The sequence below is a fragment of the Haliotis cracherodii genome, unplaced genomic scaffold (assembly GCF_022045235.1).
Source record: "Haliotis cracherodii isolate W230 unplaced genomic scaffold, xgHalCrac1.p SCAF_5, whole genome shotgun sequence".
Lineage (NCBI taxonomy): Eukaryota > Metazoa > Mollusca > Gastropoda > Lepetellida > Haliotidae > Haliotis > Haliotis cracherodii.
In genome coordinates, this window is record NW_027266308.1 from 20,509,016 (window position 1) to 20,521,587 (window position 12,572).

General features: G+C 46.5%; 1 protein-coding gene across 1 annotated transcript; it reads right to left on the reverse strand.

Moving 5' to 3' along the window:
• Positions 1 to 34: 34 nt before the first annotated feature.
• LOC139443579 (uncharacterized) lies at positions 35 to 11,749 on the reverse strand. The gene is made up of 4 exons (XM_071224549.1): positions 11,671 to 11,749; positions 11,310 to 11,385; positions 1,404 to 1,620; positions 35 to 991 (listed from the first exon to the last, which is right to left on the reverse strand). The coding sequence occupies exons 1-4, from the start codon at positions 11,747 to 11,749 to the stop codon at positions 35 to 37; spliced, it is 1,329 nt and encodes a 442-aa protein (XP_071080650.1).
• Positions 11,750 to 12,572: the final 823 nt, after the last annotated feature.

Here is a 12,572-nt window from a genome sequence, read left to right on the forward strand (position 1 = left end):
TGGAGAAGGTAATTCCTCGGGTTGTGGTGGGTGCCTAAATGGAGAAGATAATTCCTGTGGTGATGGGTGCCTTAGTTGAGAAAGTAATTCCTGTGGTTGTGATGGGTGTTTTAGTGGAGAAGGTAATTCCTGTGGTGTTGGGTGCCTTAGTGGATAAGGTAATTCCTGTGGTGTTGGTTGTCTTCATGGATAAGGTAATTCCTGTGGTGTTGGGTGCTTTAGTGGAGAAGGTAATTCCTGTGGTGGTGGTCGTCTTAATGGATAAGGTAATTCCTGTGGTGTTGGTGGGTGTCTTAATGGAGAAGGTATTTCCTGTGGTGGTGGGTGCCTTAGTGGAGAAGGTAATTTCTGTGGTGGTGGGGTGTCTTAGTGGAGAAGGACCTGTGGTTGTGGTGGGTGTTTTAGTGGAGAAGGTAATCCCTGTGGTGTTTGGTGTCTTAGTGGAGAAGGTAATTCCTGTGGTGGTGTGTGCCTTAGTGGAGAAGGTAATTCCTGTGGTTGTGATGGGTGCCTTAGTGGAGAAGGTAATTCCTGTGGTGTTGGGTGTCTTAATGGAGAAGGTAATTCCTGTGGTTGTGGTGGGTGTTTTAGGGGAGAAGTTAATTCCTGTCGTGGTGGGTACCTTAGTGGAGAAGGTAATCCCTGTGGTGGTGGTGGGTGCCTTAGTGGAGAAGGTAATCCCTGTGGTGTTGGGTGCCTTAGCGGGGAAGGTAATTCCTGTGGTAGTGGTGGGTGCCTTAGTGGAGAAGGTAATTCCTGTGGTGGTGGGGTGTCTTAGTGGAGAAGGACCTGTGGTTGTGGTGGGTGTTTTAGTGGAGAAGGTTATTCCTGTGGTGTTGGTTTTCTTCATGGATAAGGTAATTCCTGTGGTGTTGGGTGCTTTAGTGGAGAAGGTAATTCCTGTGGTGTTGGGTGTCTTAATGGAGAAGGTAATTCCTGTGGTGTTGGTGGGTGTCTTAATGGAGAAGGTATTTCCTGTGGTGGTGGGTGTCTTAATGGAGAAGGTAATTCCTATGGATGTGGTGGGTGTCTTAGTGAAGAAGTAAATTCCTGTGGTTGTGGGGTGTCTTAATGGAGAAGGTAATTCCTGTGGTGTTGGGTGCCTTAGTGGATAAGGTAATTCCTGTGGTGTTGGTGGGTGTCTTAATGGAGAAGGTATTTCCTGTGGTGGTGGGTATCTTAATGGAGAAGGTAATTCCTATGGATGTGGTGGGTGTCTTAGTGAAGAAGTAAATTCCTGTGGTTGTGGGGTGTCTTAATGGAGAAGGTAATTCCTGTGGTGTTGGGTGCCTTAGTGGAGAAAGTAATTCCTGTGGTTGTGGGGTGCCTTAATGGAGAAGGTAATTCCTATGGATGAGGTGGGTGTCTTAGTGGAGAAGGTAATTCCTGTGGTTGTGGGGTGCCTTAGTGGAGAAGGTAATTCCTGTGGTGTTGGGTGCCTTAGTGGAGAAAGTAATTCCTGTGGTGTTGGGTGCCTTAGTGGAGAAGGTAATTCCTGTGGTGTTGGGTGTCTTAGTGGAGAAGGTAATTCCTGTGGTGGTGGGGTCTGATTTTAATGAGATTGGACTTGATACCTTCCTAGTGACCAGTATACAGTCAGGGAAGGGGAAACTGTGTTCCCTATAGTGCAGTGTCAAGATAGTATACTTTACACTTTATCAGTTGTTACAAATAACAGATTGGTATGTTTTACATTTTGCCGGTGGATTTCGATCAGTAGATCCATCGCTAAAGGAGGAAAAAGTGCCCCTTAGTAGAGGGAGATGCTGAGTCATCACTGATACAAATTTGGGATAAATAAGTAATGACTCTTTTTGTACATACACAGCATGTCTTGCACTGGACAACCTTGACCCATATGTCCTGACAGAGTATCTTTCAGTTTCCTCACACCAGGATGTACCCGTTATAGCACTGACTCACAGGGGAAGTATTTGTTGTCCTCAACCTGGCTCACAAATCTAGGCCACACATAATATATATATATATATATTAAGTAAGTGGGAATTACAGCTGAATTTCCCCTCTCCTTTTGTAAGTTGAGGACTTTACCTTGCCTTAAACTCCCATTTTTTATCATTGACTCACATTTATGTTTATTTACAGAACAGTTTCTGTCTGGATTGGTGACTGATATAGTTCCATAATAAATATATGTGTGAGCTTAAAGGACTGAGCTGTATCTAATGCAGCATTAACTGAGTGGACATGTACTTGCCAAGTCATGAGACTTGTGCATGGCTGCATGTTTCAGCTGGGTGGGTGAGTGCTGGCGACAACCTGAGGGGGTGGCTCCCTGCTGGCCAGGCAGGGGGTTTTCCCATACCCAGATGGAATGCCAAGTAGTTTACAAGACGTACAGTCTAGTCTAAATATAATGCCAAGTTGTCTAAAATTAATATCAAGTAGCCTAAAAATAATGCCAAATAGCCAACACATAATGCCTAGTAACCTACAATTAATGCCAAGTAACCTCCAATTAATGCCAAGTAACCTCCAATTAATGCCAAGTAACCTCCAATTACTACCATGTAACCTCCATTAAATGCCAAGTAACCTCCAATTACTACCATGTTACCTCTAATGAATGCCAAGTAACCTCCAATTAATACCATGTAACCTCCAATTACTACCATGTAACCTCCAATTAATACCATGTAACCTCCAATTACTACCATGTAACCTCCAATTAATACCATGTAACCTCCAATGAATGCCAAGTAACCTCCAATTACTACCATGTATCCTCCAATTAATGCCAAATAACCTCCAATTCATGCCAAGTAACCTCCAATTCATGCCAAGTAACCTCCAATTCATGCCAAGTAACCTCCAATTCATGCCAAGTAGTTGCAGATGGTAGTAGGGCTAGGACAGATATGTGTAATGCCAAAAAGATAACAGTTGGGAAATGCTGAAAGTTATTAGGGTGACGGTGGGTATCTCTCATCGAACATACAAGAAATTCAGAAACAACATACACTCGGACAAAAACCGTTTTACAAAATATACATATCTTTCTGACTAGTCCATGCCCAAAGGTGTTGGGAAACCTGCCTGCATACTGCGAAACTAAACATCCCAAGGCCTAAATAAAATGTCCAGACTAGATCGTTGAGGCACCTGTTATGTCCCTTCTATGTCCTTTCTACTGACCAAAAAGATTCCAACTCTAATATCATTTGAAAATGCTTCAAACAAAATGGTGGTGCCAAGTCACCCTGATTTATAACATGCAAAGATTTGCAAAATATCTGTTGACATCAGGTTGGCGGTACACATGCTCTGCAAATCCTTCAGTCGACGGAAATCTGCATGTTGAAATCCATGTTGTTTACGAACCGGATGTCTAGTTCATTTTGCGATTTTGAATGGACTATGCATGGACTCGTTAGTCCAGCGAAAATGTACGGTAACTCTGGAATTCAAGCGTAGCTCGGCAAGGGTGGAAACTGGACTTTTATAGTCAATCTCAGGAAGATGTAGCTAACTCTATACACCTTCATAGTAGCAGTTGTCTTAACGCTGAACAACAACAACAACAACAAAAATATTTAATTACAGTTCAGAGATTAAGCAACACTATTGTCACATAAACTGGTTGTGAAAAGACGACTAATTGTCTTATTTACCCCATCTTTCATGGAATTCACATCCTTTGAAACTATGGACTATACACCAGGTTACTGTCATCACCTCCTTCATCACTATTAAACAGATACTGAGGCAGAGGCTACCAAGTCCTGAAGTGAACAGAACACATTCTAGAGAGGCTGACGCAGGTTGGCAGGTGAGGTCCACCCTGGCTCCGATCAAGACCAAGTACATGTGTGGAATAACTTCTGCTGATACAAACAGAAACCTTGGGGCTACTTTCATCCGGTGAAGGGGACAGAAATAGCCCTGAAGCATTGTTACAAACAATAAAGGAGTTGTTATCCATAAAAAGGTATCATGTATTCATGACAGGAAGAGAAACTGTAAATCTAACACCAGCTCCATCTTGTCAATGATGTTCCATCTGCTGATTTGACATCAAAGTCTGACAAGAAAGGATGGCCAAATATTCATAACCTGCTAAAGCGATGTCGAAATAATGAAATTCCTCTATTCATACAGCAACTGTTGAACAAATAATTTGATTTGGAATTGAAATTTATTACATTTGAGAGATTAATAAGTGAGTTGGTTGACAGATCAAGGATCATAATCGAGGTGAACCTTGGACTGTAACACTCTTAAGCAGAACCTGGCATGGCAAAGGGCTGTAACTCTGCACAGCAACTGGGGTAACCTAAAACCAAGATTCATGATGAAAATAAGCCAGATACCACATCACAAATAATAGGTGGATCCATTAGGGGTGTTGTAGGTGGTACAATTTTCTGAGACAGGATTTTGATATTTTGAACCACTCCCTGGATCCATCCTCGCAAATTTAAGTATTTTAGGGAGTAAACATGTGGGACATGACTCATGACATCTGTTACTAAAAACACCACCAACATGATACTGGTACAAACATACGACACCCATTGAAACCTGCACAGTTCATGCATCACAACATGCACACCAGTAAACATCCTGTTTTGATGTTTTCTAAAGATACATGTAGCATCATAAACTGACCTGAAACACCCTCGGTCCCTCCTCCCTGGACTGTACAGTCTCACAGGGACGTGGCATTGACGTCAAGCGTTGCACGATGGAATTTTAACTGTGGGGTGCGGTGAAGCTACACAATAAGAAACCGCCCATCGCCATTAATGTTCTACAATGCAGTGGAATTACCAGATTATGTACAATATGATGCTGTATGTGCTGTAATAACATTCCCTTAGATTTAAATGCCCCTGATTAACATACTGGAAAATACTGTACTAAAAGCTGCACCAATTTGAGGACATGCTGAATTGAGAGCATTAAAGAGGGCCTTAGTAAAGACAAATATGACTAAAATCACATATTTTACTATGATATGCTAGCTCACTGCAGAGGGCAGCAACATGGTGGCCCACTATCTGGCATGTCATAGAGGGACAGGTTGCTGTGTGTCATAGAGGGACAGGTTGCTGTGTGTGTGACAGAGAGACAGGTTGCCCTGTGTGTGATAGAGGGACAGGTTGCCCTGTGTGTCATAGAGGGACAGGTTGCTGTGTGTCATAGAGGGACAGGTTGCTGTGTGTGATAGAGGCACAGGTTACCCTGTGTGTGATAGAGGGACAGGTTGCTGTGTGTCATAGAGGGACAGGTTGCTGTGTGTGTGACAGAGAGACAGGTTGCCCTGTGTGTGATAGAGGGACAGGTTGCTGTGTGTCATAGAGGGACAGGTTGCTGTGTGTCATAGAGGGACAGGTTGCTGTGTGTGTCATAGAGGGACAGGTTGCTGTGTGTCATAGAGGGACAGGTTGCTGTGTGTGACAGAGAGACAGGTTGCTGTGTGTGATAGAGGGACAGGTTGCTGTGTGTGATAGAGGGACAGGTTGCTGTGTGTGTCATAGAGGGACAGGTTGCTGTGTGTCATAGAGGGACAGGTTGCTGTGTGTCATAGAGGGACAGGTTGCTGTGTGTGACAGAGAGACAGGTTGCTGTGTGTCATAGAGGGACAGGTTGCTGTGTGTGATAGAGGGACAGGTTGCTGTGTGTGTCATAGAGGGACAGGTTGCTGTGTGTCACAGAGGAACAGGTTGCTGTGTGTCATAGAGGGACAGGTTGCTGTGTGTGTCATAGAGGGACAGGTTGCTGTGTGTCATAGAGGGACAGGTTGCTGTGTGTGACAGAGAGACAGGTTGCTGTGTGTCATAGAGGGACAGGTTGCTGTGTGTGATAGAGGGACAGGTTGCTGTGTGTGTCATAGAGGGACAGGTTGCTGTGTGTCATAGAGGGACAGGTTGCTGTGTGTCATAGAGGGACAGGTTGCTGTGTGTGACAGAGAGACAGGTTGCTGTGTGTGATAGAGGGACAGGTTGCTGTGTGTGTCATAGAGGGACAGGTTGCTGTGTGTGATAGAGGGACAGGTTGCTGTGTGTCATAGAGGGACAGGTTGCTGTGTGTGACAGAGAGACAGGTTGCTGTGTGTCATAGAGGGACAGGTTGCTGTGTGTCATAGAGGGACAGGTTGCTGTGTGTGTCATAGAGGGACAGGTTGCTGTGTGTCATAGAGGGACAGGTTGCTGTGTGTGACAGAGAGACAGGTTGCTGTGTGTCATAGAGGGACAGGTTGCTGTGTGTGTCATAGAGGGACAGGTTGCTGTGTGTCATAGAGGGACAGGTTGCTGTGTGTCATAGAGGGACAGGTTGCTGTGTGTGTGACAGAGAGACAGGTTGCTGTGTGTGATAGAGGCACAGGTTGCTGTGTGTCATAGAGGGACAGGTTGCTGTGTGTCATAGAGGGACAGGTTGCTGTGTGTCATAGAGGGACAGGTTGCTGTGTGTCATAGAGGAACAGGTTGCTGTGTGTCATAGAGGGACAGGTTGCTGTGTGTCATAGAGGGACAGGTTGCTGTGTGTGATAGAGGGACAGGTTGCTGTGTGTGTGACAGAGAGACAGATTGCCCTGTGTGTGATAGAGGAACAGGTTGCTGTGTGTCATAGAGGGACTGGTTGCTGTGTGTGATAGAGGGACAGGTTGTTGTGTGTGATAGAGGCACAGGTTGCTGTGTGTGATAGAGGCACAGGTTGCTGTGTGTGATAGAGGGACAGGTTGCTGTGTGTGATAGAGGGACAGGTTGTTGTGATTGTGACAGAGGCACAGGTTGCTGTGTGTGATAGAGGAACAGGTTGCTGTGTGTGATAGAGGAACAGGTTGCTGTGTGTGTGACAGAGGCACAGGTTGCTGTGTGTGATAGAGGGACAGGTTGCTGTGTGTGATAGAGGGACAGGTTGCTGTGTGTCATAGAGGAACAGGTTGCTGTGTGTGATAGAGGAACAGGTTGCTGTGTGTCATAGAGGGACTGGTTGCTGTGTGTGATAGAGGGACAGGTTGCTGTGTGTGATAGAGGAACAGGTTGCTGTGTGTCATAGAGGGACTGGTTGCTGTGTGTGATAGAGGCACAGGTTGCTGTGTGTGATAGAGGCACAGGTTGCTGTGTGTGATAGAGGGACAGGTTGCTGTGTGTGATAGAGGGACAGGTTGCCCTGTGTGTGATAGAGGGACAGGTTGCTGTGTGTGATAGAGGGACAGGTTGCTGTGTGTGATAGAGGGACAGGTTGCTGTGTGTGATAGAGGCACAGGTTGCCCTGTGTGTGATAGAGGGACAGGTTACCCAGTGTGTGATAGAGGGACAGGTTGCTGTGTGTGTGATAGAGGGACAGGTTGCCCTGTGTGTGATAGAGGGACAGGTTACCCCGTGTGTGATAGAGGGACAGGTTGCTGTGTGTGATAAAGGGACAGGTTGCCCTGTGTGTGATAGAGGGACAGTTTGCTGTGTGTGATAGAGGCCAGGTTGTCCCATGTGTGATAGAGGGACAGGTTGCCCCGTGTGTGATAGAGGGACAGTTTGCTAGGAGTGATAGAGGGACAGGTTGCTATGTGTGACAGAGGGACAGTTTGCTGTGTGTGATAGAGGGACAGGTTGCTGTGTGTGATAGAGGAACAGGTTGCTGTGTGTCATAGAGGGACTGGTTGCTGTGTGTGATAGAGGCACAGGTTGCTGTGTGTGATAGAGGCACAGGTTGCTGTGTGTGATAGAGGGACAGGTTGCTGTGTGTGATAGAGGGACAGGTTGCCCTGTGTGTGATAGAGGGACAGGTTGCTGTGTGTGATAGAGGGACAGGTTGCTGTGTGTGATAGAGGGACAGGTTGCTGTGTGTGATAGAGGCACAGGTTGCCCTGTGTGTGATAGAGGGACAGGTTACCCAGTGTGTGATAGAGGGACAGGTTGCTGTGTGTGTGATAGAGGGACAGGTTGCCCTGTGTGTGATAGAGGGACAGGTTACCCCGTGTGTGATAGAGGGACAGGTTGCTGTGTGTGATAAAGGGACAGGTTGCCCTGTGTGTGATAGAGGGACAGTTTGCTGTGTGTGATAGAGGCCAGGTTGTCCCATGTGTGATAGAGGGACAGGTTGCCCCGTGTGTGATAGAGGGACAGGTTGCCCCGTGTGTGATAGAGGGACAGGTTGCCCTGTGTGTGATAGAGGGACAGGTTGCTAGGAGTGATAGAGGGACAGGTTGCTATGTGTGACAGAGGGACAGTTTGCTGTGTGTGATAAAGCGACAGGTTGACCTGTGTGTGATAGAGGGACAGGTTGCCCCCTGTGTGATAGAGGGACAGTTTGCTTTGTGTGTGACAGAGAGACAGGTTGAACCACTCCCTGGATCCATCCTCGCAAATTTAAGTATTTTAGGGAGTAAACATGTCGGACATGACTCATGAAATCTGTAACTAAAAACACCACCAACATGATACTGGTACAAACATACGACACCCATTGAAACCTGCACAGTTCAGTTTGCTTTGTGTGATAGAGGGACAGGTTGCTGTGTGTGATAGAGGGACAGTTTGCTGTGTGTGATAGAGGGACAGGTTACCCAGTGTGTGATAGAGGGACAGGTTGTTGTGTTTGATAGAGGGACAGGTTGCTGCATGTGATAGAGGGACAGGTTGCTGTGTGTGATAGAGGGACAGGTTACCCAGTGTGTGATAGAGGGACAGGTTGTTGTGTTTGATAGAGGGACAGGTTGCTGCATGTGATAGAGGGACAGGTTGCTGTGTGTGATAGAGGGACAGGTTGCTGTGTGTCATAGAGGGACAGGTTGCTGTGTGTCATAGAGGGACAGTTTGCTTTGTGTGATAGAGGGACAAGTTGCCCCGTGTGTGATAGAGGGACAGGTTGCTGTGAGTGATAGAGGGACAGGTTGCTGTGTGTGACAGAGGGACAGGTTGCTTTGTGTGATAGAGGGACAGGTTACCCTGTGTTTGATAAAGGGACAGGTTGCCCCGTGTGTGATAGAGGGACAGTTTGCTGTGTGTGATAGAAGGACAGGTTGCTGTGTGTGAGATAGAGGGACAGGTTGCCCAGTGTGTGATAGAGGGACAGGTTACCCTGTGTGTGATAGAGGGACAGGTTACCCTGTGTGTGATAGAGGGACAGTTTGCTTTGTGTGATAGAGGGACAGGTTACCCAGTGTGTGATAGAGGGACAGGTTACCCTGTGTGTGATGGAGGGACAGGTTGCTGTGTGTGTGATAGAGGGACAGTTTGCCATGTAAGGTCCCAGTCAATCTGCTTGTAAACAACATCAAATAGTTGTGTAGGAGAAAAATAGAATAAATGATTAGAGATGATACCTCTCACCATGACAGAGGTAGGATTTTACTGAGAGTGAGGTGAAGACATTGTAATTAGTGACTGATGTTGACTGCGGTTAATTGGGGTCAACATCACCTGCCACACAGATATATATAAAACAATGTGTGTCACAAAGTGCATGCTTTATAACTTGTCCCTTATTAACTGGGGCCTGAGAAAGCCCCAATTGCTGTCCCTACTTGTCTGGTTTCTAATCACTGAAATGGTTAGTGGGAGTCTTCTGAAGAAATGATTAGACACCAGGTCCTCATACTCTAACCTATACTTTTTCCACACAAAACAGTGACAGCCACATCTATATGGAGGTACTGAATATCTGCTGCTATGTAGGGCAACTTCAGTAATATCTTTATGGAGGTATTGAATATCTGCTGCTATGTAGGGCAACTTCAGTAATATCTTTAAGGAGGTATTGAATATCTGCTGCTATGTAGGGCAACTTTAGTAATATCTTTACCAAGGTATTGAATATCTGCTGCTATGTAGGGCAACTTCAGTAATATCTTTAAGGAGGTATTGAATATCTGCTGCTATGTAGGGCAACTTCAGTAATATCTTTATGGAGGTATTGAATATCTGCTGCTATGTAGGGCAACTTCAGTAATATATTTATGGAGGCATTGAATATCTGCTGCTATGTAGGGCAATTTCAGTAATATCTTTACCGAGGTATTGAATATCTGCTGCTATGTAGGGCAACTTCAGTAATATCTTTATGGAGGTATTGAATATTTGCTGCTATGTAGGGCAACTTCAGTAATATCTTTACCGAGGTATTGAATATCTGCTGCTATGTAGGGCAACTTCAGTAATATCTTTATGGAGGTTTTGAATATCTGCTGCTATGTAAGGCAACTTCAGTAATATCTTTATGGAGGTTTTGAATATCTGCTGCTATGTAGGGCAACTTCAGTAATATCTTTAAGGAGGTATTGAATATCTGCTGCTAGGTAGCGCAACTTCAGTAATATCTTTAAGGAGGTATTGAACATCTGCTGCTAGGGACAGCTTCTGTAATATCTTTACCATGGTATTTCCTGGTGAATATGCCCATGGAATGATGCCATGTCAATATCTTCACTATTCTACCCCTGAACCATGTGGAGAAATCTAAGCAGGAAATGAGGCTTACACTTCAGGATCAACAAAACATTACTGACAAACAGAAACATCATTTGCATATAAAATAAAGTTTTATTATCAAATCAATCACTAAATCATTCATCACATACTGGAAAACCTTTCTTATTATCTAAACTGACACTTTTGCCATATCATATATATGCAAATAGCATGTTCAATTTATTATTATCATGATTATCACTAACTAAGCAAATGTCCCCTGGTACATCATGTCAGATGTACTGCTACTTGACATGCCAGACTGTTATCCATCGTCTCCTGCAAGGCCACAGAATCAGTATGTCTAAAGGGCTGAGAATATGAGGGACTGACATTTTGTCATGACCAAAGTGTTCCACTTTTAAGCTCCACTTTTTTCAATGGATCGTAAGTCAGTTTGTATGATGGTGTTCAATGAATGATTACTCAATTTACATCTAGTTGGAATAAGCAGTTACCATAGTTACATGAGACAAGTTGCGTTGATTGCAGTGGGAAGACTCAGATGATAAAATGGCAAAGACAATGCAGCCTACCCCCACTGTACACAAAGCTTGTTTGTTGTAGTGGAGTAGCAGGTCCTGACTTGGTCTCCCAGGCCGGGACACCACTCAAACACTATCACCAGACTCAACTGATCAAAGGGAGATAGGCATATACCTTTTGAGTAGTTGAGACACTGACCACACATTTCTCTTCATAATATTCACTTGTATATTAAATATGAGGATGGATAGTACACATCAGAAATAGACTACATGTGCAGCCACTGATGGGACAAGGGAGAGCACTAATGTTTGTCTGGAGACATTGAGAGTATTGTTTCCATGACCTAGGGAGAGGTGAGAGCATCAGCCTCCATCTCTGTGTCCCTACCTGCTGCCCTCCAGGACATTGAGAGGTGAGAGCATCAGCCTCCATCTCTGTGACCCACCCTGCTGCCCTTCAGGACCTAGGGAGAGGTGAGAGCATCAGTCTTCACCTCTGTGACCCACCCTGCTGTACTGCAGGACCTAGGGAGAGGGGAGAGCATCAGTCTCCACCTCTGTGACCCACCCTGCTGCCCTTCAGGACCTAGGGAGAGGTGAGAGCATCAGTCTCCACCCCTTAGACCCACCCTGCTGCCCTGCAGGACATTGAGAGGGGAGAGCATCAGTCTCCACCTCTGTGACCCACCCTGCTGCCCTTCAGGACCTAGGGAGAGGTGAGAGCATCAGTCTTCACCTCTGTGACCCACCCTGCTGCCCTCCAGGACATTGAGAGGGGAGAGCATCAGTCTCCACCTCTGTGACCCACCCTGCTGCCCTCCAGGACATTGAGAGGTGAGAGCATCAGTCTCCACCTCTGTGACCCACCCTGCTGCCCTTCAGGACCTAGGGAGAGGTGAGAGCATCAGTCTCCACCTCTGTGACCCACCCTGCTGTACTGCAGGACCTAGGGAGAGGTGAGAGCATCAGTCTCCACCTCTGTGACCCACCCTGCTGCCCTGCAGGACCTAGGGAGAGGTGAGAGCATCAGTCTTCACCTCTGTGACCCACCCTGCTGCCCTGCAGGACCTAGGGAGAGGTGAGAGCATCAGTCTCCACCTCTGTGACCCACCCTGCTGCCCTGCAGGACCTAGGGAGAGATGAGAGCATCAGTCTTCACCTCTGTGACCCACCCTGCTGCCCTTCAGGACCTAGGGAGAGGTGAGAGCATCAGTCTTCACCTCTGTGACCTACCCTGCTGTACTGCAGGACCTAGGGAGAGGGGAGAGCATCAGTCTTCACCTCTGTGACCCACCCTGCTGTACTGCAGGACCTAGGGAGAGGTGAGAGCATCAGTCTCCACCTCTGTGACCCACCCTGCTGTACTGCAGGACCTAGGGAGAGGGGAGAGCATCAGTCTTCACCTCTGTGACCTACCCTGCTGTACTGCAGGACCTAGGGAGAGGGGAGAGCATCAGTCTTCACCTCTGTGACCCACCCTGCTGCCCTTCAGGACCTAGGGAGAGGGGAGAGCATCAGTCTTCACCTCTGTGACCTACCCTGCTGTACTGCAGGACCTAGGGAGAGGGGAGAGCATCAGTCTCCACCTCTGTGACCCACCCTGCTGTACTGCAGGACCTAGGGAGAGGGGAGAGCATCAGTCTTCACCTCT